At 39.8% G+C, this 20722-nt stretch overlaps 2 protein-coding genes and 1 long non-coding RNA gene across 9 annotated transcripts in view; 1 reads left to right on the top strand and 2 right to left on the bottom strand.

Moving 5' to 3' along the window:
• Positions 1-1496: 1496 nt before the first annotated feature.
• Positions 1497-6735, bottom strand: LOC114153422 (uncharacterized). Of its 2 annotated transcripts, XM_028031967.1 has the most exons (5): positions 6648-6735; positions 4816-5074; positions 3558-3591; positions 2595-2769; positions 1497-2502 (listed from the first exon to the last, which is right to left on the bottom strand). In XM_028031967.1, the coding sequence occupies exons 1-5, from the start codon at positions 6688-6690 to the stop codon at positions 2162-2164; spliced, it is 852 nt and encodes a 283-aa protein (XP_027887768.1). In that variant the 5' UTR covers positions 6691-6735; the 3' UTR covers positions 1497-2161. The 2 variants fall into 2 exon arrangements, with proteins under 2 accessions (XP_027887768.1, XP_027887767.1); XM_028031966.1 differs by lacking the exon at positions 6648-6735 and having other exon boundaries at positions 4816-5291.
• A 182-nt stretch (positions 6736-6917) lies between these two features.
• The window catches only part of LOC114153062 (ryanodine receptor 1-like), a 49352-nt gene continuing 35547 nt past the window's right edge, over positions 6918-20722 (bottom strand). For 4 of the 6 annotated variants that reach the window (XM_028031327.1, XM_028031329.1, XM_028031328.1 and 1 more), the window contains 26 exons: positions 20379-20478; positions 20220-20299; positions 20037-20113; positions 19855-19928; positions 19316-19333; positions 14634-14714; positions 14443-14531; positions 14147-14275; positions 13962-14066; positions 13401-13482; positions 12004-13313; positions 11846-11928; positions 11512-11671; positions 11328-11414; positions 10906-11178; positions 10420-10550; positions 10264-10306; positions 10057-10190; positions 9900-9960; positions 9682-9828; positions 9463-9597; positions 9220-9376; positions 8624-8688; positions 8435-8535; positions 8309-8360; positions 6918-8225 (listed from right to left, as the gene is read on the bottom strand). In XM_028031327.1, the coding sequence (XP_027887128.1) occupies positions 8130-8225; positions 8309-8360; positions 8435-8535; positions 8624-8688; positions 9220-9376; positions 9463-9597; positions 9682-9828; positions 9900-9960; positions 10057-10190; positions 10264-10306; positions 10420-10550; positions 10906-11178; positions 11328-11414; positions 11512-11671; positions 11846-11928; positions 12004-13313; positions 13401-13482; positions 13962-14066; positions 14147-14275; positions 14443-14531; positions 14634-14714; positions 19316-19333; positions 19855-19928; positions 20037-20113; positions 20220-20299; positions 20379-20478 (3870 nt within the window). In that variant the 3' untranslated portion in view covers positions 6918-8129. The remainder of the gene's footprint in view (positions 8226-8308; positions 8361-8434; positions 8536-8623; positions 8689-9219; positions 9377-9462; positions 9598-9681; positions 9829-9899; positions 9961-10056; positions 10191-10263; positions 10307-10419; positions 10551-10905; positions 11179-11327; positions 11415-11511; positions 11672-11845; positions 11929-12003; positions 13314-13400; positions 13483-13961; positions 14067-14146; positions 14276-14442; positions 14532-14633; positions 14715-19315; positions 19334-19854; positions 19929-20036; positions 20114-20219; positions 20300-20378; positions 20479-20722) is intronic. The other 2 variants (XM_028031330.1, XM_028031332.1) reach the window with 1 other exon arrangement.
• LOC114153063 (uncharacterized) lies at positions 14725-19241 on the top strand. The gene is made up of 2 exons (XR_003597266.1): positions 14725-15242; positions 17115-19241. It is a non-coding gene; the product is annotated as an uncharacterized LOC114153063 (long non-coding RNA).

The raw sequence follows: 20722 nt of genomic DNA, 5'->3' as shown, positions 1-20722 counted from the left end.
AATATTTGCCTGTTGTTCTGATTCTTGCAAAAATCTAGAAAATGCTGTTGAGTGGAAATCATAGATCTCTGATTTGTTAATAAGAGCAACAATTAATTAGTTTTTCTTATTTGCACTTTTCCTTTATCACTCTACCACAGTTTGGTGGAGTTATAAAACATTAACTGGTAATAGTTTTCATGAAAACTGCAATAAAGTGTTGATACTGGAGTTAACCGGAGCTTATTCACTTTAACTATCTTAAGGGAACAATTTCTCATACTTTGGTACCAGAATTATTACATATATTGATAGAACTATAGCAATCGTCCAGAATCATCATTTTCACAGATATATTTAACAATTTTAAAAGCATGTTTCTGTCTTTTGAGCTCGGCCTGCATAAAAGGTCATCTGTGCTCCCATATATACAATGATGGTGTATCATTTGGAACAGCAATGATCTCTGCCCCATTTTCATAGTTTCTTTTTTAAAAATTGCTATTGCTTAAAATGCAGAAATTATTAAAGCTGCTACTTCTAGAGATTTGTAAGATTGCTAAATTTCAGAGATTAATGTCAGGCATTAACGTCTAATCAACTTCCAATTGACTTTCCTTATGGTTCTATTTACAATAATTAGCTGAACCACTGAGATAAGTTAAGACCATGTTTTACTAAAGCTGATTGTAATTTTGTATTTTAACTTCTCCCATCCACCACATGTTTAGCATTAGCTTTCAGAGACTTTTTAAGGCCAAACAGCACGTTCTTGTTAGAGTCTGAGTGGTGTGACAGATGGTGTTTTGACAGCTTACGTTGCTGTAGTTCAGTGAAAGCCCTCAATAGTAAAACATGGATCGTTCATGTGTGTAGAAGTGAGACTCTTCCATCAATTCCCGCTATGATTTAGACAACCACTGCATGACTTGCTGATATTTAGAAAACATATTTGTTTCGAGAACAAAGACTATTGCTACACATGTGCATTAGCAGGCAAGGAAGGAAACACAATTCATTCACATCTAAACTAGCATTCTTTTTGTCACCACTGTCTCAAATCACATGCAGACTGGGCTTCCCACAGAGCCTTTGTGAATCCTTGGGGTGGACAATGTGTTGTTGTCATTTACTGCCAACAGTTCTCCTAACTTCATCCTCCTCACTGGAGAAATAACTAAAAAATAATTTCATTCTGCAGACTTAACTATCATTACTTTCCTCTTGGTGTTCATTGGATTATGTATTATTGCTTGAATTTGAGTTATCTGAGAGAACTTATTGCATTTTAACTTGTTGTTGGGCAGCAGAAGGACAGCCCTCCTAGGGGGCCATTTATGCAAACAACTTAATTTCATATCACTGTTTTTGTTCCTTAATTTAAATCATCAGTACACGTTTCAAATCTCTTTCTGCAGAAGTGCTACATGATACAGCAGAAGCTTTACTTTTTTTTAGTGAAGGACTTCGCACATAAATCATTTGCTAAATAAAGAATGAGAAAACACAAGCTCAACAAAGTTCCAAAACCAGCTTTATTCTTAAATAAATTAGTTCACATCAAGTTTTTTCATGGAACAAACAGTAGACCCACAGGATGACAACAAGTGGATGACTGTAGTGAAGCAATTTAACTGTGAGGAAACAAAAAGTTTTAAATGAGCTCTGTGGTTTCTCTGGTGTCTGAGGTTACTAAATCAATTTTAATCCAGTGAGGGTTATACAATAACGCTCCTTAAACTTCATGTAATACACCGCATCACCAGTGTAAAAGAGACAGATTACTCACTTTTATTAAAATGTACTATCACTGTTGTAGACGAAACAGAATGATAATATTCACAACATAAACAGCCTGACACACATAAAAAATGCACAACAATATAGTTTTCTGGCCTGGTATCTGTTTTTTAAAGAATAATACAACATGGCAGTGAGAGTGAGTTCTTCATTGCGATCGACTTCAGATTAATCACTCAGATCTGTTCATCCTTTCACCACTTTGTAACTTTTGTGCTCACATTTGTCTTCTCTGCCCGTTAAATCCGGCAAATGTGCAGCACTAGAATACCAAACCAGCTTTCAGCAAACAGCGGGCTGAACTCCAAGACTCCATTTGGATTTTTCACTGTGACATAAAACAAAAACGGAGCCCATCTATTTTCATCTAGGGCTTGGCTTCTTAAAAAGTAAACCCACCACAATCAAAAGCATCAAAATCAGAGTCCCCCACCTCAAAGTCAAAGCTGTTGAAATGGGGGGAGTTGAGTGAGGAGCTACCGAGGTCGTACGCCCCCACAGGTCCTGTACCGGTGAAGTCCGTGTTGGCAGCCAGGTCGGCTTTGACGTCCAGATTAGTGGATGAGCATGCTCCGAGGTAACCCAAGGCAGAGGAGGCAGCAGCCCCTCCCATCAGCATATAAACAGCCTTCATCGCTTGCGCATTATTGAGAGTGCCGTGACGCAGGCATCCCACCGCCTGTGCATCCCGTCTGTAATTCTTTGTCTGAGGGGAATTTCTGCCTGTTGGATTAAGCGTTTTTTTCTAGATCATTTTATATTTATTTTCTTATCTTTATTGTAACAAAATGCATGAAAATAATGTCTAAACTCACAATTCTCCCTTGGAGAAGTGTTGCTTGTTGGTCCTGGAGAGGGTGCCTCTGTGTCACTTACAGGTGGAGTTGGCGGATCTTTGTCCAGAATTTGCTCAGGGACAAGGTCTTGAAGAGTAATGCGTGGGGGAACAACCTGATGGCGCTTACAAGGGCTGAGGGGCGACGACAGACTCTGTAGGTAAGAGTAATACAGAGAACAGTAATAAGATGACAGCAGAAATTCAATTTGCTACATTAACCTGCAAAAATAGTGGTCAGTGAAAAAAACTGATTGGGGATTTTAAAGTTGATGCCAAGTCTTATGACAAACACAAATGCTGTAATTTAACCACTGCTTAGTGCACTACTTCAGTACACATGTTACATTAACTACTACTATGTACCTTGCATTGAATCCTATTTATAAAAAATGGACAAACATTGGTGCTGCCATGAAACCAGTTAGTTGAAGAATAGTAAGAAAATCAACCTTGAAGCCATTTTTATATGCAAATTACAACATTAGAGTCTGTCATCTCAATGATAAGTCCCAGTTATTATGTTCTTTTTTCCCTTTAAATGATAAACAATAAATACAATAACCTGTCATCCCTACCAATAACATTTCTTTGAAATCTAATTACCTCCTCTAACTCTTTAACATTTAGTAAATATTCAACTCCTCAGGCCTTTTGCAGAACGTTACTGGACTTTGCTTTGGAAGTATTTTGTTCCTCAATAATGCACATTTTTCTTGCAAATTGTCATCACATTTTTATGCAATGGCTGTTTAATAAGTACAGACATCTATGTCCTTTGTACAAGAGTTACAACTGTTACTTTCTGTAAGCAGGCTGAATTTTGATAGAACAGGTAATGTAAGACGGAGCCAAACCAATACTGGGAAGCACCTAAAGGAAGTTTTTTTTTATGACTATACAGCTCCAAAAGCGTTATCCAAACTGTAAATCGTTAACTCACCATTTTGACTTTCTTCAGCACGTTTAGCCACTGACTGAAAGGTGATCAAAAAAATATATATTTTGTTAGCCTCAACAAAAAGCAGCATAAAAATCCACACATACATTTAGATAAATTGAAACAAGATGCAATGCCTCTTCAGTTACTGGCAACCCATGCTAATGACGATTTTGAATAAATACGTTTGACTTCTCGTTACAAGTGTTTGTCACAATTTTAGTCATTTTAGCATTCTAACGATCGCTCTGACAAGGGCAAATTCAGGCTATGTTGTAGTCGCAATGTCTTCACGTAAATAAGATGGATAGAAAAAGCTACTCCTGCCTTATTCTCATCATATTTTTTTTGTCGTTTCACTTTTGAAGAGCAGGTAACTGAAATTTCCTCCTTTGTGCAGTATTAATGGTGTTTTGGCTTCACACAGGTCATCCTGCTTTAACACCCCAGAGTAATGCTGCAGACAGCCATTGTCTCCCAATCCACAGGTGGTAAACCAATCGCGGCAATAGAATGTGACTCTCCCATGCGAAGCTGCGTGGGATCTTATGAAACACAACTGCTTGTGACTTGACAATAGATTGTAAACCAACCCCCCATTTGGGAAAAGGAGGAACTTTGAATAAAATATTTAGCATTAAAAATAATTAATACTAAATATTTTTGATATTTAATATTAAAACATTATTTTACTATTGACCTATGTTAAAATACCAAGCGCCAATTATGGCGATTATGGCACTTTGCCATGCCATAATTTATCCAAAAGAAACCAGACAGTCATAAATTACTATTGAAAATCTTGCTGGCACTGAACACCTGAAGGAATAGTATGAGATTAAAAATTGCTTAAGTCACATTTATTTATATATAGATTGCTAGGGGTGTCTATAATTGCTTCACAAATAATTTTATGTATTTAAAAAAAAAAAAAAATCATGTTATTTTTTACCTCCCAGTGTTTGTGTTCAAATCAAAGATCTTTCAAAAAAAAAAAAAACGTGTGATAATAGAAAGATTACATTATTTGAAGGCTTTTTGCAGGTCTTTACAAGAGGTGCCAATATGAGGATATGATCTTTACCTACAAAAAGGAGTCTTCTATACAGTAATATGTGTGCTGTGTGCCATTAATTAAAAAATATAAATATTTCATCAAATGTAGCAATGTTGCCTTATGAAAAAGAACATCATTTTATAAAATAGCAACATTTAATGTCAACTCCAATACGACAATGTAAAAGCACACAGTCCGTCTGACCTGCAGTCTGTGGGGGTGTCAGTCAGCAGCAGCAGGTACTTATTCTGGGTGAGGATCAGAGCGAAGCAGCTGTCCCTGGACGCGCCGGAAGGTAACTTTGGCAGGTCCAGGATCTCCTTGCCTTCAACAATTGTCTCACAGTGACTTTGCAGCAGTACAATCTGGTGAGGTGGAGACAGAGCATCATGGCATACGAAGAGACTGCCTTCAGCAGTCAGACGCAAAAAACGTTTCTTCCACTGTTTGAAAATGAATCCACCTTCAGGAAAAAAAGATGAAAATACACAGGGCATTTTGAGTAATTGCTTGAACAAAGATGCCCAAAGAACAGTTTTCAAGGTTCCTACATGTTTTTCAGGTAAGACTTTCTGACTTTTGCACATCCTAAATTTTAGTTATTTCCTCCAAATCCTGTTATTTTAAGATACAAATATTAAAAATGTGACAACTGATGTGACATCTCCTCTGATGTAAATGTCTCTGCAGATGAAAGAAAAGAACGAAGCACACAAAAATATGAGAAAGGAAGAATAGAAGGAGGGGGTGAAGGAGAGACAAGAAAGAAAGGGATAAAGGAACAGAAGAAAAGATGATAACAAGAAGTTAATTAAAAGGCATAAGAAAGAACATGAGGCAGAAAGGACCAATAGGAAGTCTGGAAACGAGGGGAAGACAAAAGGAAAACAGGAGGAAAGAATGAAGAAAGGAAGGATCGAATGGAGTTGTGAAAGAAACAAGGAATGGAGTTATGAAAAAACAAGAAATGGAGTTATAAAAAAACAAGCAATGGAGTTATGAAAAAACAAGGAATGGAGCTATGAAAAAACAAAGAATGGAGTTATGAAAAAACAAAGAATGGAGTTATGAAAAAAACAAGGTCGACAGCCATGAAAAACCCCCAACAAAGGCAGTTGTGGAAAAACACAAGGAAGAAAGTTATGACAAAAACAAGACGGTTGTGAATAAATAAGGTTGACAGTTGTGAAATAACAAAGACACTGAACTGAAATTTGCTCGCTGCACACAGATCTGTACTGGCGACACAGCAAGCGGGGCTCAATCATTGGCTCCCACTGGCCTCTCATTTGGTGACTTTTAAAGACAATTGGTAGTCCCTGTTTTTTTTTTTTATCTAAAAAAGGAAACTGTCTTATTGAGTCGACCACTGAGGTGAATCAGCATAAATAATTTTCAAATTGATATTTCTTTATTGGGTATTTGAGTTAACTCCCCCTTGTGCCTAAGACTGAGTTCAGGACCCACTTATCCAGATTGGACAACAAATCAAACTGCATACATTTCCAGGCTGCGTGTGAACCTTAAGTATTAGGTGCGGCCTCAGCGATCAAAGTGGCAGCTTGAGCAATGTACATGTGGATTAAAGAACGAACACTGTGTCATTCCATCATCCCACCAGATTAGATTAGAGAAAGTCAGATGGAGAGAGGATCAGGAGGCTGTAGACGCTGAATGCGATCAATCCACATGGATTTTCTCATTTCAAAAGTTCTATTTATATGTAAGTAAAGTGTAAGGACCAACAGAACTGCTGTACTTTGCATGAAAAGTTAAAAAAACAACTTTACCTTTTAGTGCATACGGTAAAAAGCTGGCTTTAGAACATTCTAAAAATGTATCATGACTGGGACTGCACAATTAATGCTGAACAATTCAAAATTTCTTACAAAATGATTTATAAACATTTGATATCATACATGTGAAGTAACACAAAATATGGTAAAGATTGCAAAACTTCCCAACAGCTGAATCTGGTTGTTGATTGTATTTTTCCTCTAAAGTACAGAGATCTTTGTTGCTCTGATTCTACTCACCGTACATCCTGAGCACCCCGTGGTGTATCCCCGAGACATTCATGATTCCAGACTGTGTCGCGCAGTCCAGCGCTGTCAGACAGAAATATTTGTGGACGTTTGGAGCACATGAGATTCAATGTGAGTTTTTAATGCCCACCCTTAATCCCCCTCGGTCAGCTGGGATGCTGCAGAGCCACAGCTCAGCAGATTGGTGTAAAAATGGGTTGTGATGATCTGCTGCACGCAAACTGTTGCACTGTGTGCAGAGAGAGTCAATGGAGAAAGAGATTTTGTCATGTTTTTCTTTATTATCAGATCAATTTTACATACACAAAATCAGGGTTGAATATAAATAAACAATATTGTGACAGAAAATCACCTCTGTCTTCCTGCTGTCTTTCCACAGCAAACATGAAAACAAAACAAAATAAAACAAGCAAACAAAAAAAAAACAGTTGTCAACTTACTTCCATATTCAGCCCAGCTACTGGGGTCCGCTTCATTAAAGTATTAGATTTAATGCGCGCACACTTATTCAATGTTATTGCAGCCTTTTTATTATTATGCTAAAGCATTTTGAAGTTTTCTTCAAAATGATTTTGAAGAAAACTTACAAAAGTCTGTCAATTTCAAACACTTGTTTGAAATTGCATGTCACTGAGGATAGGATAATGACCAGATTTTGACACCATATTTATAATATATTTGACACATTAGTAGTAGGAACACTTCTGAAATGATTTATTCTGATTACATGTGTTCACATCAGAAAATCTGGTATTTTGACTTGGCAGATGTTGTTTTATAATCTTCTGTATATAGGTGTGTGGTGACTGTACAAATAATTTCTCATTTAAAAATACCTAATAATCAAGTATTATTTAGTTACCATTTATTATCATTTGTTGAATAAAAAAGAAGGCTGCAGCCACATCACTAGTGATCCATGATCTACAGCGTCAGAGACGGCTTACAGGCAGGTAGGCATGATGTAACAGAGTATAATCCAAAATACAACGTGAAAGCTTACAGATTTATCTACAAATCCACACGTAAGGTTATATAAAGAATAAAACTCCAACATTTCAAAATGACCAAACTGGAAATAAATAAATTAAGAAATCACACAGTAAAAATGGATACTTGGAAAAACTGGTAATGAATGTAAAAATTACGGCTACGTCTAACGTTATTAATGTTATTACATACATGTGCATTGTGTGCTTACTTAATCTTACATACTGGCAACTATTAAAATCCCTTCTAGATATAAACCACACTGGATGGACATGAGTGGTCCTAAAGCAGGAATGAGGAGGATGGGTCAGGAGAGATGATTCGTAAGGATGAACAGACGACAGGGCGGGAAGTTTGGGTCTAGAACATTAGAAAAAGTGTGTTACACAGGTGAGCGGGCTGCTAGGCCTGCTGGTTGATTAGAAGTGTAATTCAGGCATGATCTTCCCTTCCTTCCAAAAGTACTTTTTGTTTATTTGTCAATTAGGAAAGCTGATCTTCATATTGCTTTCTGAAACAGTCTCCAGCAGGAAAGAAGTCCCAGCATCGTTCCTGGTACATCTTCCACACGTATGACTCCTGCAAGCAGAGGACGCAAGAACAAGAATTCAAAAATTCAAAATTTAAAACGAAATAAAAAATTGAAAACACTTCAGACCGACCTGCCCAGTGTGTTCTGTGTCATCTTTGTTAATGAGATACATCAAGAAGAACCTGAAAATAAAACTCCAATATTAATCTGTTCTCATCTGCACGTGCAAACACTGCAATACAGAGGAGAGGCTTACATGTAGTTGGCCAAGTTATGTTCGTCAAAGGTGTGGGTCTCAAAGCCATGTGGGGTTGTATCAAAGTAGTCACTTCCAATGCCACATATGAAGCATTTTGTCTGCACAACAATCAACAATGAAGAACATAAACACTCTTCCCAAATGTACTTTAAGGTATCAATCAGCAATAACAGTATTATACTGTACCTCCATGTCCTCCTTAACCTGCTCCTGTTGGTCTCGGAGTTCTCCAAAGGCATCAATAATCAGACCTGCAGGGTTTTAATATATTATGATAGGAGTTGAAAACCACGCAAAACATCCGTTCAGAGCTTTTTTTGCCGATTTTTCTGATTTCTCTTTAATGCTTATGATATAATAAGATTTAACAACAGTTTTTCTGCCCTTCCTGCCATGAGAGGCTGCTGTTCATAAGTATTAGGAGGAGACCAGAGGCCATAAGTAAAAGCTACAAAACACATTTGAAAGCTGAAAATGATGACACAGATCTGCTCAAAGTCTCGTCCTCCAAGCCTAAATGAAACTGGACCTGTCTTGGTTTTTTCTTTTAAATACCCATGAAAATTGCCAACTTAAACCTTCTTCCCTCAGTAACGACATCCATGCCAAAGAGTGTTGCCAGACCAGCTTAGCTACGGTTCATTCACTGAGTGGAAAAGATCAGATTTTTTACTTTGCGCTCCTTTTTAAAATAGTGTGATTCTGGTACCAGCCAGTTTCTCTCCATTTCAAGTTTCTTCACATATTGTTCATTTAAAAACCATCATCCAGGATGTGTTTACCCTGAATAATGGCCAGCAGAATGACAATGACGAAGAAGAAGAAGGTTATATCAAAGACCACTCGATAAAGCTCATATTCATCTCCTGCGGGATCTTCTATCTCGTCTCCAATTCCTCCACCAGCACGCACCCCCACGTACATATGGAACAGGTAACACTGCACAGGAGAAAACCTCATAAACATAAACTGGGAGGTTATATATAATTAAAAACAGCCGTCTTTTGCAATAATCAGTGGTTTACAGTCATCATGTCATCGCATTTCATGTCAGGCTCGTCTTCATCCTCGCTCTTGTTGTAAAACTTGCGGAAGAAATTGAAAGCAACCACAGTGTAAAGATACACCACCACAGCCAGTAAGCCCACTGTCATCATGAGCTGCAACACACAGCACAAAACAATTAGCTAATACATTCTAACTAAAGCTAAAGATGCATTCTGAAGTTTTTATTTTGCTCTTGCCTGTTTGCCGTTGTGTGTAACTGATGACAGGATAGTGCGTAGAGTTTTGACACCCATTGCAATGTCCAGCAAATGGCAGGCAAAGAAGAAGTTGTTGTAATGACCAAGCAGGGACATCACCAGGTACCAACAAAGATAAAGGAAGGTCTACAGGAAAATAAAGTATCAAGGGGATGGACAAAGCACAGAGTGAAATATACATTTACTCATTTTCTTACCCCGTCTGTGAAGACAACTCCAAATTTCCAGATCTGGTACTTGATATCTATGGAAGTCACCCTAAAAGATAAAATATGGTTTAATAATTACTTTTTTCAGTCCAAAGTAAATATATAACCCATTTTCTTGTCCTTTTATAGCAAAGCTCTACTTCACCATGCAAACACAGAGTTGTCTGGCTCCTCTTGTTTCTTCTCATGTTGCTGACTGACATCCAAGGAGGCTAAATCAACGCCCAGTAGCTCAGCAATTCTTTCTCTCCCATAAATATCTCCATACTTATCCAAGACCTGGACACAGACAGTATGTTACATATTAGAGAGCATAAAATCTCTATTGCACCATAATCAAGAATCTACTCACTTTTCGTTTGACAAATTTATCCCAGTAGTTGTTTGGGAAAGAGCTGAAAAGATAAGCAACATGAAGCATTAACTGAATTAACAGCAACCTAATAATTCTGATATTATTTAACAGTATCTGTAATGAAACAGCCATTTTTTCCTCCGGTCTCCCTACGGTGTGTTCAGGACTAGACGATCCCATTGGCCCTTGATGTCGTCATCCTCAGGCTGCTCAGTGATGTAGAGGCCATCAAACTCCAGCTTTCTTGCAAGTTCCTTTTCTCTTTTAAAGATCACCAGCGGGATCTGGTAAAATCAAACTTAAGCTAAAAATTGTCTCATTGCAAGAAATTCAAGCTAATAATTTTGTCTTCAACACTGATGCACAAGTATTCATTCCTCTTTTTCCCAAATCTGGTCAGGTTACAATGTGATGAAAAATGATACCTGCTTACAAATATAAAACTCAAAAGTGTGGTGTACATTTATCTTTACTGGGGTACCCCAATTAAAATCCAATGCAGCCTGTTGCCTTGGATGCTTTAAGCTGCATTGGATTGAAGAATCAGGCATCCCACAGACAAAATGTGTAAATATCGAAGGGGCATGAATACTTTTGCAAGACACTGTAAAAAGAAAGTGCAGGTATGTTTTGTGATACCTTCAGACAGTTGTACCCAATGATACAAATAAATGAAATGACTGTATGGAGAATGGCTAGGAATGATAGTGTGGGCTGCATGTATCCAGTGCTCTCCTCTAAATAGAAATAAAGTAGAACATCTTCCTCCTCGTCTTCTCCTCCTCCATCTGCTCCAGATCCTTCAGCTTCATCCCCACAGCCCTCAAACAAGCCAGAACCCTCAAACAACCCGCTTCCCTCCGAAAGTCCGGATCCCTCCATCTCACCCCCTTCAGGTGGAGTATCAGAGACCTTTACAAAACAAAAGACCAAGATGAGCCATAAAATCTAATGCTGCCAAAGATCAGAAAGTCATAATGCTTAGTAGGCCTAAAAACTTAATAATTCAGCTACAATCTGTACAACATTTGAAAACAATGTTTCAATACAAAATGCTTTACCCGGTAGAAAAGAAGAATGAAGTTCAGGGCAAATGCAAGGAACAAGGCCAAAAATCGCAGATTGTAGAAGTTCCTGGAGAGGTAGTTCTGGTAAAGAGAGATTAGTATTTGTGGTGCTCCACAAAAAATGTAAAATGGCATGCCATTACATTAGTTTTTACCACAAAAGGTACAATGCCCTCACCATGAATTTATTTCTCTGAGTTTCCAGCTCAGTCCAGATTTGAAAACCCTGGTGCTTCTTCTGCTTTTTCTCTTTCTTGGCTGCGGATTTCTTTGGTTCTTGTGGCTTTTCTTCTTCTTTGCTCTTGGCTACTTTCTCAGATTTTTCACCAGTTTCAACACTTGAAATGAAACACGCAAGTTTCATTGTATAATTTTAGTCATCAACATCACCTTGGCACTGTTGATCCATCTTAATGTGTTTCGTTTTGAATGATATCTGTGTTACTTTCTAGTACTTAGATTTTAAGTCAGTTTCCCACACATTAAGTACTTAAAAGAAAACTTAAACTTACTCTGACTTTTCTGGTTCTGGAGGGGTTTCTTCCACAGGAGCAGGCTCAGGTGGTTTTTGGCTTGCATCAGACTCTTCTCCTGGCTGTAGTGAAATGGAAAGATCATCCACAATACAAGGACTTTTTTCAGATTGTTGATTTTTTAGAGATGTCCTTACCATTTTTCTCTTTGTAATGGGAGACCCTTCAGGAGTCGGAGGCTCAACTGGTTCCTCAACACCCATATCTCCAAGTCCACCTGGAGCATCCATACCCGGAATCCTTCCTCCTTCATTTTCCTGCGTGTCCTCCTCTTCCTCTTCACCACTCCCCGATTCACCAGTGTCTGTTATCCCCCCAGCTTCTTGTTCTTCCCCTGTCCCCAGCTCTCCTGGTCCATCTCCGTGCACGTCGTCTTGAGTGGGATCTGGCATACTTGCTAAAATCTCAGTGACTGTTATGTTTTTAGCTCCCTCCACCAATCCACCTCCAAACAGCGCTTGCCAGATGATCATGAAGAAGCCTTTGCACACATTGTAAATGAAGGTCAGTATGCTCATCAAGATAGCCCAGAAGAACTTGGACAAAGCCACCACGATCTCCTTAAAGGTCATCTTTCTGATTCTGCGATACTGTCTGCGGAGGTTACGGAAGGTGAAGATGCTGAGGAAGCTCGACATGCTTTGGAGGAAGTCTGTAAATGCTGAGGTTGATTCGGGTCGTCCTTCGTCGCCATTGCCATCTTCATCCCCGCCTCCACCTGCTGCCCCCTCTCCCCCTCCTTCATCTCCCTCATCATCCTCTTCTCCCTTCTCCTCTTCTTCCTGCTCTGAAATCTGTGAAGCGATATTCATCTCAAAGATGGTATCCTCACAGAAGTTGACGAACATCTCCATTTTCTCAGATTCACCGCCCTCGTTGACGACATCAAATATAAACTGCCGTTTGGACTCTCGCACTTGTGGCATTTCCCACTGTCTGCGGTTGACTTCGCTGATTTCAAAGTAGATGCGCTCAATCTTTCTGCTAGCGCCCATTATCTCAATACGGCCAAGGAATGGGCGGAAATAGTTGAGCACACTCTCTGCTTGCGCCAGGAAATTCTGCAGCCGGCAGTCGTGCGGCACATGCTCAGAAAGGTTGGTGAGCAGCACTGCGATGTTGAACCCGATGTCCTTGGCTGGCTCTTGAAAACGATTGGAAAACTCCTCGTAATTGATCATGTCGTTCTCATCTGCTTCTGAGCAGGACAAAAGAAACTGGATCTCAGAGGGGGAGTACTGTTTCTGACTGTCCATAGCCTTCTGAAAGTCCTTCTTAGAGATCAGCCCTCGAGGGTCAGAGACATAGTCACGGAAAGCATCAGAGGCAACAATGTCCTTCAGTTTGAGAAACATGTCAAAGAACTTGAGAATCATCTCAACATTGCTGGAGGACTCCACCAACATGTCGACCATTTGCCGCGCAATTGTACCATTAACTATGTTTCCTGAAACAAGAATAAAAAAAATCAAACAAGTGATATAAAGGCATCACATTAATCACATTTATTTGGCAGTATTTAAGTTTTTTTTACCCTCTAATAGTGAGAGCAGCATAACAACCATGTCTTTTTGAAGATCAAGAAGCTCCTTCAGCAGAGCAATCTGGCTGGAGTCCTGTGGTCATAAAGAAATACAGTATTGATATCATGACTGGAATGCAGTAGATAATAAACTACAAGGTATTGTCCTCAGTGGACAACTCAAACATACAAGGAAGAATTGGCGAGGAAGACAGATGTCTTATTATGAGACATCTATGGATAACTTTTATAGAAAACATTCACTGTGCTTTAATTTCAACTGCCTAATTTAAGAATACTGAACTTACGCAAACTTCTTGGTGACATGATGTTACAAAACTGAACAAAAGACAGTGATATCAACTATTATTTTGGGTCATTTTTGTTTGAAAAGATTTGTTAAACTCTGCTTTATTATGATGCTTTTTGCACAATATTCTGACTTCTCTTTCATTTAACGTTGTTTGCATTGAAATCTACACCGGCAAGTCAAAGCTCATTTGAAAAACTATATAAAAAGTTATGATAAATGCATTTTCGTTTTATATGTTTGAGTTGCATCAATTTGTGCACCTGTGCCAACTTCATCATCAGGTGGGCAAACACATGAAGGAATCCGACAATAGCATCCCACAGTCTGCTGTGAGCTAAGGACTGCTGGTTGCCTGTACACGGGCCCTGCAGAAAACAAAAAGGCTTCTCATTACAAACTAACTTACAAAGAAACAACATAAATTGGTAATTTGTCGTAAAAGTACCTGAATATATTCTGTTAAACTGTTAAAAATCTGTTTTGCCACTGTCATAGCTTTGGAGAAATTCTTTTTGCCCGGATCATCGATGATATCCTTCCCAGAATAATACCAGTAGAAATCACTGATAGATTCCTTAATTAAAAAAAAGAAACTGTTCAAAGCATTGGTATATTTGAAAATTATTTATACAAACACTAACTCTGGAATGATGTGCTCATATGTACTGCACGCTTTATTATTTTAAGTCTCTAATAATTTTCACCATGCGCTGTGTAGGGCAGATTACTGTCAAAGTGTACCTGGAGTCGAAGGAGGTAATCCACAGTGCAGATGATGACGTTGATGCTGGTTGTGCTTCCTGTCTGTGTCCGCAAGTAGTTTTGAAAATCTGCGGAAACAGGATTATTCAGCTTGCAAAGTCTGTTTTGATGGAATTTATTGTTGATTTGATTTCAGTCCAACTTGAATCTGAAACGTCACTTGTTCCCACCATTATTGTGTCCTTCACAGAGGAGCTGCAGGAAACGGAACAGGTCACAAGTGAACTCATCGTCCGCCATGACTTTCTCATCTTCAGAGGAAAGATTAACACAAATAAATGTATAAAACAAAGTACGAGAATTCACCTAGATTATTAAACAAAAAGAAAAAAAAGATTGCTGGTAACAGCTTAAACATATCTCTTAAACATTGATTAAATTACTTTTTCAACTTACCATCATAGGTAAATGAGTTTTAGTGTCACATACTGCAACTGTCACCGCTTACAAAGAGTTATAAATATATGGTTAATGTTGAGGACACAGGCATGCAGTCATACTGTATGTCAAACATACAAGAGGTGCTAACAACACATACAAACACGTCAGGTGAAAACAAGCTGCAGTGGAAAACAGCCACATTACCAACAAGTATAAACTGAACTAAGAATCTACTGCTTGACAAATGGAAAGATGGAATTAATGGCAAAATTTTACAACGTTCAGGGGTGAACTGATTATCTAGCCATATTTATGCTTCATTGCAGAAAAATAAACAATGCAAAAATTTTATCCGTTTTCTAAAGTCCTCCGTAGGTAATAAATCTTTCTGGCACGAGGTGTCATGAAGCGGTGCGGTGTGAGGTGGTGAGGCAGACGCTTGAGATCCAGGTAGAAATGAAAATGATGATTTTAATGACGGGAACACAGTCCAAACAACGAGCAGCAGGCAGATGGACACGACGACTAGACATTGACAACGACATACAACGACAAGGACCCGACGAGGAACAAGGAACACAGGTGGAGTTAAATACATGGGCGGGTAATCACAGAAACGAGACACACCTGGGAACAATCAAGGGGAGGACAGGTCAACGAAGAGACTCAAGGACACAGAAAACTCTAAATAAACACAGAAAAACACAGATCCTGACAGTACCCCCCCCTCAAGGGCGGCTACCAGACGCCCACAAAAAAAAAACACAACAAGGGTGGGCGGAGGGGCGCTGGACGGGGGGGCCAGAGTCCAGAAAAACAAAAAACAACCCACCATCGTGGGCGGAAACACAAGAAGGGCCAAGAGTCCATAAACAAACAAAAAACTACCCACAGGGTGGGCGGAGGCAAAGGAGGCGGGAACCACAGAGGTGGTCTGGCGGTCGTCCGCGGGAACCACGGAGGCGGTCCGGCGGCCGTCCGCGGCGCTGGAGGCGGGAACCACGGAGGCGGTCCGGCGGCCGTCCGCGGCGCTGGAGGTGGCAATGGGGAGTCCCGGGGGCCGCCCACAGACGGCGATGACGAGCCCCCCGAGGTAGGGTCTCGGTCGGAGCACAAGGGGTCTCGGTCGGAGCGCTGGAGGTCAGGGTCTCGGTCGGAACGCTGGAGGTCAGGGTCTCGGTCGGAACGCTGGAGGTCAGGGTCTCGGGTGGATCGCAGGAGGTCAGGGTCTCGGGAGGAACGCAGGGGGTCAGGGTCTCGGGAGGAACGCAGGGGGTCTCGGTCTCGGGAGGAACGCAGGGGGTCTCGGTCTCGGGAGGAACGCAGGGGGTCTCGGTCTCGGGAGGAACGCAGGGGGTCTCGGTCTCGGGTGCGCCGGCAGGAACGCCGGCTGGAACGGCCTCCGGTGCGCCGGCAGGAACGCCGGCTGGAACGGCCTCCGGTGCGCCGGCAGGAACGCCGGCTGGAACGGCCTCGGGTGCGCCGGCTGGAACGCCGGCTGATTCGGCCGGGGGTGCGCCGGCTGGAACGCCGGCTGACTTGGCCGGGGGTGCGCCGACCGGAACGCCGGCTGATTCGGCCTGGAGTGCGCCGGCTGGAACGCTGGCTGGAGTTGCTGGTCCCGGAACTGGAGCGGGATCTGGGCTGGCGGAGAAACTGTGCAGCTTGGGAGGCAGAGGTTCGCCAGCCATGACGGCTAGGGCCGCCTTACGCTCCCACTCTGCCTCCCTCTGCAACTCCACAAACCCCGGGTGCGGAAAGCGAGGAACCCAGTAATCCAGCAGCAGTCCCAAGCGGATGGCGAAACCGAGGCGTCGGATGGCAGCGTACGGCTTGGCCATTGCCTCCTCGTACTCCCTGATCGTTTCAGTTAGCTCCTTTAACTCCTCTGGGTCCATGATGAAAAGTAAAAAATAGCGTGCCTCACCGTTCGGTCTGGTCGGGTCCTTCTGTCATGAAACGGTGCGGTGTGAGGTGGTGAGGCAGACGCTTGAGACCCAGGTAGAAATGAAAATGATGATTTTAATGACGGGAACACAGTCCAAACAACGAGCAGCAGGCAGATGGACACGACGACTAGACATTGACAACGACATACAACGACAAGGACCCGACGAGGAACAAGGAACACAGGTGGAGTTAAATACATGGGCGGGTAATCACAGAAACGAGACACACCTGGGAACAATCAAGGGGAGGACAGGACAACGAAGAGACTCAAGGACACAGAAAACTCTAAATAAACACAGAAAAACACAGATCCTGACGAGGTGCTAGATCTGAAAACCTTTGCCTCCAAATCAAGTAAGGTGGTGATGATATTCACAATATATACCATGCGCCAAAATGGGACTTCAAAAATAACACATTTGTTTAATACCAATATTCATATTTCTCACTAAAGCAGAAACAATCTAATTTTTATTTTCTATGTTTATCCCATTTCCATTTCATCATAATTATCTTTTGTTTTGTTAGGTGGGAACATTTATGGACACATTTAGAAGTCGCTTAGGGTAAAGAGATGTATAACATCCACATATTTTCCAGAAAACTAAAATTCAGTTGGTGTTTGCATACATTAAATTGAGGGAAAAGTTTGGATCGAACACCTTGTGCCTGACAAATTGACAATTGACTAATCAGCTGCCCTATTTTAATGATGATTTATACTACCATGCTTTCCAAAGCAGTGCACCCCTGCCTGCAGTAAAACACACACAAACACTGAACAATTAAGGACATGTCAATTAAAAGTAAGAGAGGACATTGTCCATCAACATTAGTGATGCACCAATCAATTATCCAGACAGAGAAATGAGACCAATTTACATTGATTGGCTCATTGATTGGTTTGTTTTGCATCTGCATCAAATGAATCAAAACAGAAATGACCAACTTTATCCCCATTTACAAATGCATCAACATATTGTGATTCTAATTGAGTCATCTTTACCGAGTTACCGAGCAAAACTCAAATTTATTGGTCAGACCTCGAAAGAGAAGAAAGTTTGTCAGTGAATGCCTGATTGGTGTATCTCATTGAAATGTTGAAGGGAATCCAGTATTAGATCAGTCTGAGGCTCTAAGGGACCAAACAAAAAGTCCAATGTGAAAATGACTTTTGAGTCAACTACCTGTTCCCATCTTTCTAGGTTTATCCTAAAAAGGTGTGCAGTCAGAGTTGAATGGAAAATTAGTTGTTTGGGTTGGAACATGTAAATGAACATAAAATATTGGATTCCATTCATGGCATTTAAAAATGGAAAACACATGGAATATCGAGTGCCAAAAGTGCCATAATGTAAAACAAAAATAACTAATCAAATCAATATTTATATGTGAAAATTGGAATAAAATTAAAAGTGTTCTTTAATTAAGCACTAACAAAATGAATCTATACATAACTAATGCATAACATAATACATACTGATATTTATAAAAACAATTCGATTCAACAGTAATCAAAATTATGAGATATTATAAGATAAGATAAAAATACAATTTTAATTCAGTATGCATTAAATTATATAATATTTGTTGAAAAGTGAATTTATCTTAGGCTTCAGCAAGTTTAATAGGGAGGGCTAACAGAGCCGCAGAGCCTAACAACCAATCAAATGTTAGGCAGAATCTGACATCATGATGACATCATTTCTACTTTCTAAATACCAGAATAACAAGGGAGCATTGATTAAGAATTGTTTATTAGCCTCAATTTCTGAAGTTTAACCACGCTAAAATTATAATGCCTTTAAATACTTTGAGAGAACATAGATGATGATGTTTTAATTACATTTGGGAAAGTATTTTAAGGCCACACAATGTGCTATGGTGTGGGATTTGTGCATGATGAGATCAAAAGCAAAGGACCTTGTGAAGATAATGGCTTACGCTGGGGAGAGTCCTTAACCAAGACAAATTAAGTCACAGGCCTTGCAAGTTAAAAGGGCGCTAAGCAACATAGAAATCAAGATTACAGTTTGCAAGTCAGATCAGGGACAGCAACCTTAAAGTGAAATTAGAATCCAAATCAACTTGTTGTTGCTGATAGACTGTCCTGTGGTCTAATGAAACTAAAAGTGGAGTGTTGGGTAACATAAAATTTGGGGGTAAAGGGTGAACTTTCAAATTCCTCATTAAACTGGCATTTAGAGAAGAGAAGTTATTTGGTCATTCTGACTAACTTAGCACAGAAAAATTAAATTGTGAAATCAAACTTAGAAAAATATTTTGATTTGTCTTGCTAAAGATCTGGTTTCAATTCATATTTAGTAGATAAACTATGTAGTTGTTGGATTGTGCTCCTTTTGACCCCCGATAATGGTGGAAGCGCACGCGAGGTGCGAACATGAACGATGGACAATCCCCTCTCAACAGAGTCATCATCATTAAAAAAAAAAAGAGAATTGAGCAAGTGAGACAGGGGAATGAGAGAGCAGAGAGGCCGATGGAGAGAATGATGATTTACCCCGATCTAGGTTCAAGTCTGAGGACCATGAAAGGAGGGACATGGGGAGGGTGGCAGTGATCATGGGGAAGGGAGAGAGGAACAGTGTGTTGACAACAGCAGAGGACTAAGAGATGAGGTTGGGGAGGATATTAACAACATTCCATGGCAAAATCATTTTGGTTGAAATTTCTAAGTATTCTCCAGAATTAGACCACTAATAGACATACAAATGAAATGATTTTTAACTAAATTCTGTTACATTTTCACTGTGTTAATAGTACTTATGTTAGCAAACTTGTCATTCTATCAGATCAAATTTGTGTTTTAATGTTGAAGATGGTAAGCATATAAAACAAAATGAATTAAATAGTAAATTATTTATTTTGGATTCACATGAGTATTGAGATTTTATCCGATATCTTGTTGAGAACGAGCAGCAAAGAGTATGTACATTTAATTACTTAGCAAAAAATATCAAACAACGGTGTGATAACATTTTCACTGTCTGCATCTTAAATATCTTATGTATGAAAGTAGAGAAGAAATCAGAGACTTACTTGTTCCTTCCTCTGAAACCATGCCAAGCCCCTCTGCCTTGTTTTGCCTCTCAAAGGCATTTAAATCCAGTACGCTGTTTAAAACATAAACCTTTGATTTCATTCAGTAGTCCTAACTGGTCAGAAACATACAACTACTTTACTATTTTCCACAGAAAATAGGTTAAGGACTGAAAACCAACCAGCAAGTCTGCATTAGAGCTTGGACACTCAAAAAGAAGCCCACGTCCTTTTTGTCTTTCAGGTACTCCAACATTTTCTGACAATACAGTGGAAGGAAATCAGTTTTAAAACAGCATAGATGTTACCAAACACTAAGTTACCACTAAGTTACCAAACAAACGGTTTGTTTCAAAAACACATACCCGCTGAACCTCGCTGTTTCCGCCATTAAGGATAGAAATGCCCAGCTTGAGGGTTGTAGATACCATTGGGCCAGTTTCACCTAGAAAACAAAGGAAGATTCGAGCACAGGGAGACAGTGAAGGAAAAAATTCTTAAGAGTAAAAACAGAGGAAGATTACCTTTGCAGGCACTTATCATTTGCAGGACCATTTCTGCAGCGCCACGGTTATGAAGTCTGGACTGTTGGTAAAGAAGCCTTTGCTTCTCCATTTCTTTTTCCTTTGGTGGGCAGAAATCAAGATGAGTTTTTGGTAGTGATATATTTCACACAGATCATTAAAATAGGAAGGTGAGGCTCTTAGCCAATTGGTAACATATTCAATTAAAGAGCGCCACCTATCACCGTAGTTAAGGTGACACAGTTTAATAATTCCTGGTTAAAATCTACGAAAAAGAAGGTATATTATTCTGCACAAAATTAAGTTGATCTATACTCTACATTTAATCTACATTTATTCATAAT

Source organism: Xiphophorus couchianus, chromosome 11 (genome assembly GCF_001444195.1).
Source record: "Xiphophorus couchianus chromosome 11, X_couchianus-1.0, whole genome shotgun sequence".
Taxonomy (NCBI): domain Eukaryota; kingdom Metazoa; phylum Chordata; class Actinopteri; order Cyprinodontiformes; family Poeciliidae; genus Xiphophorus; species Xiphophorus couchianus.
This window is presented reverse-complemented; position numbering and strand designations above follow the sequence as displayed.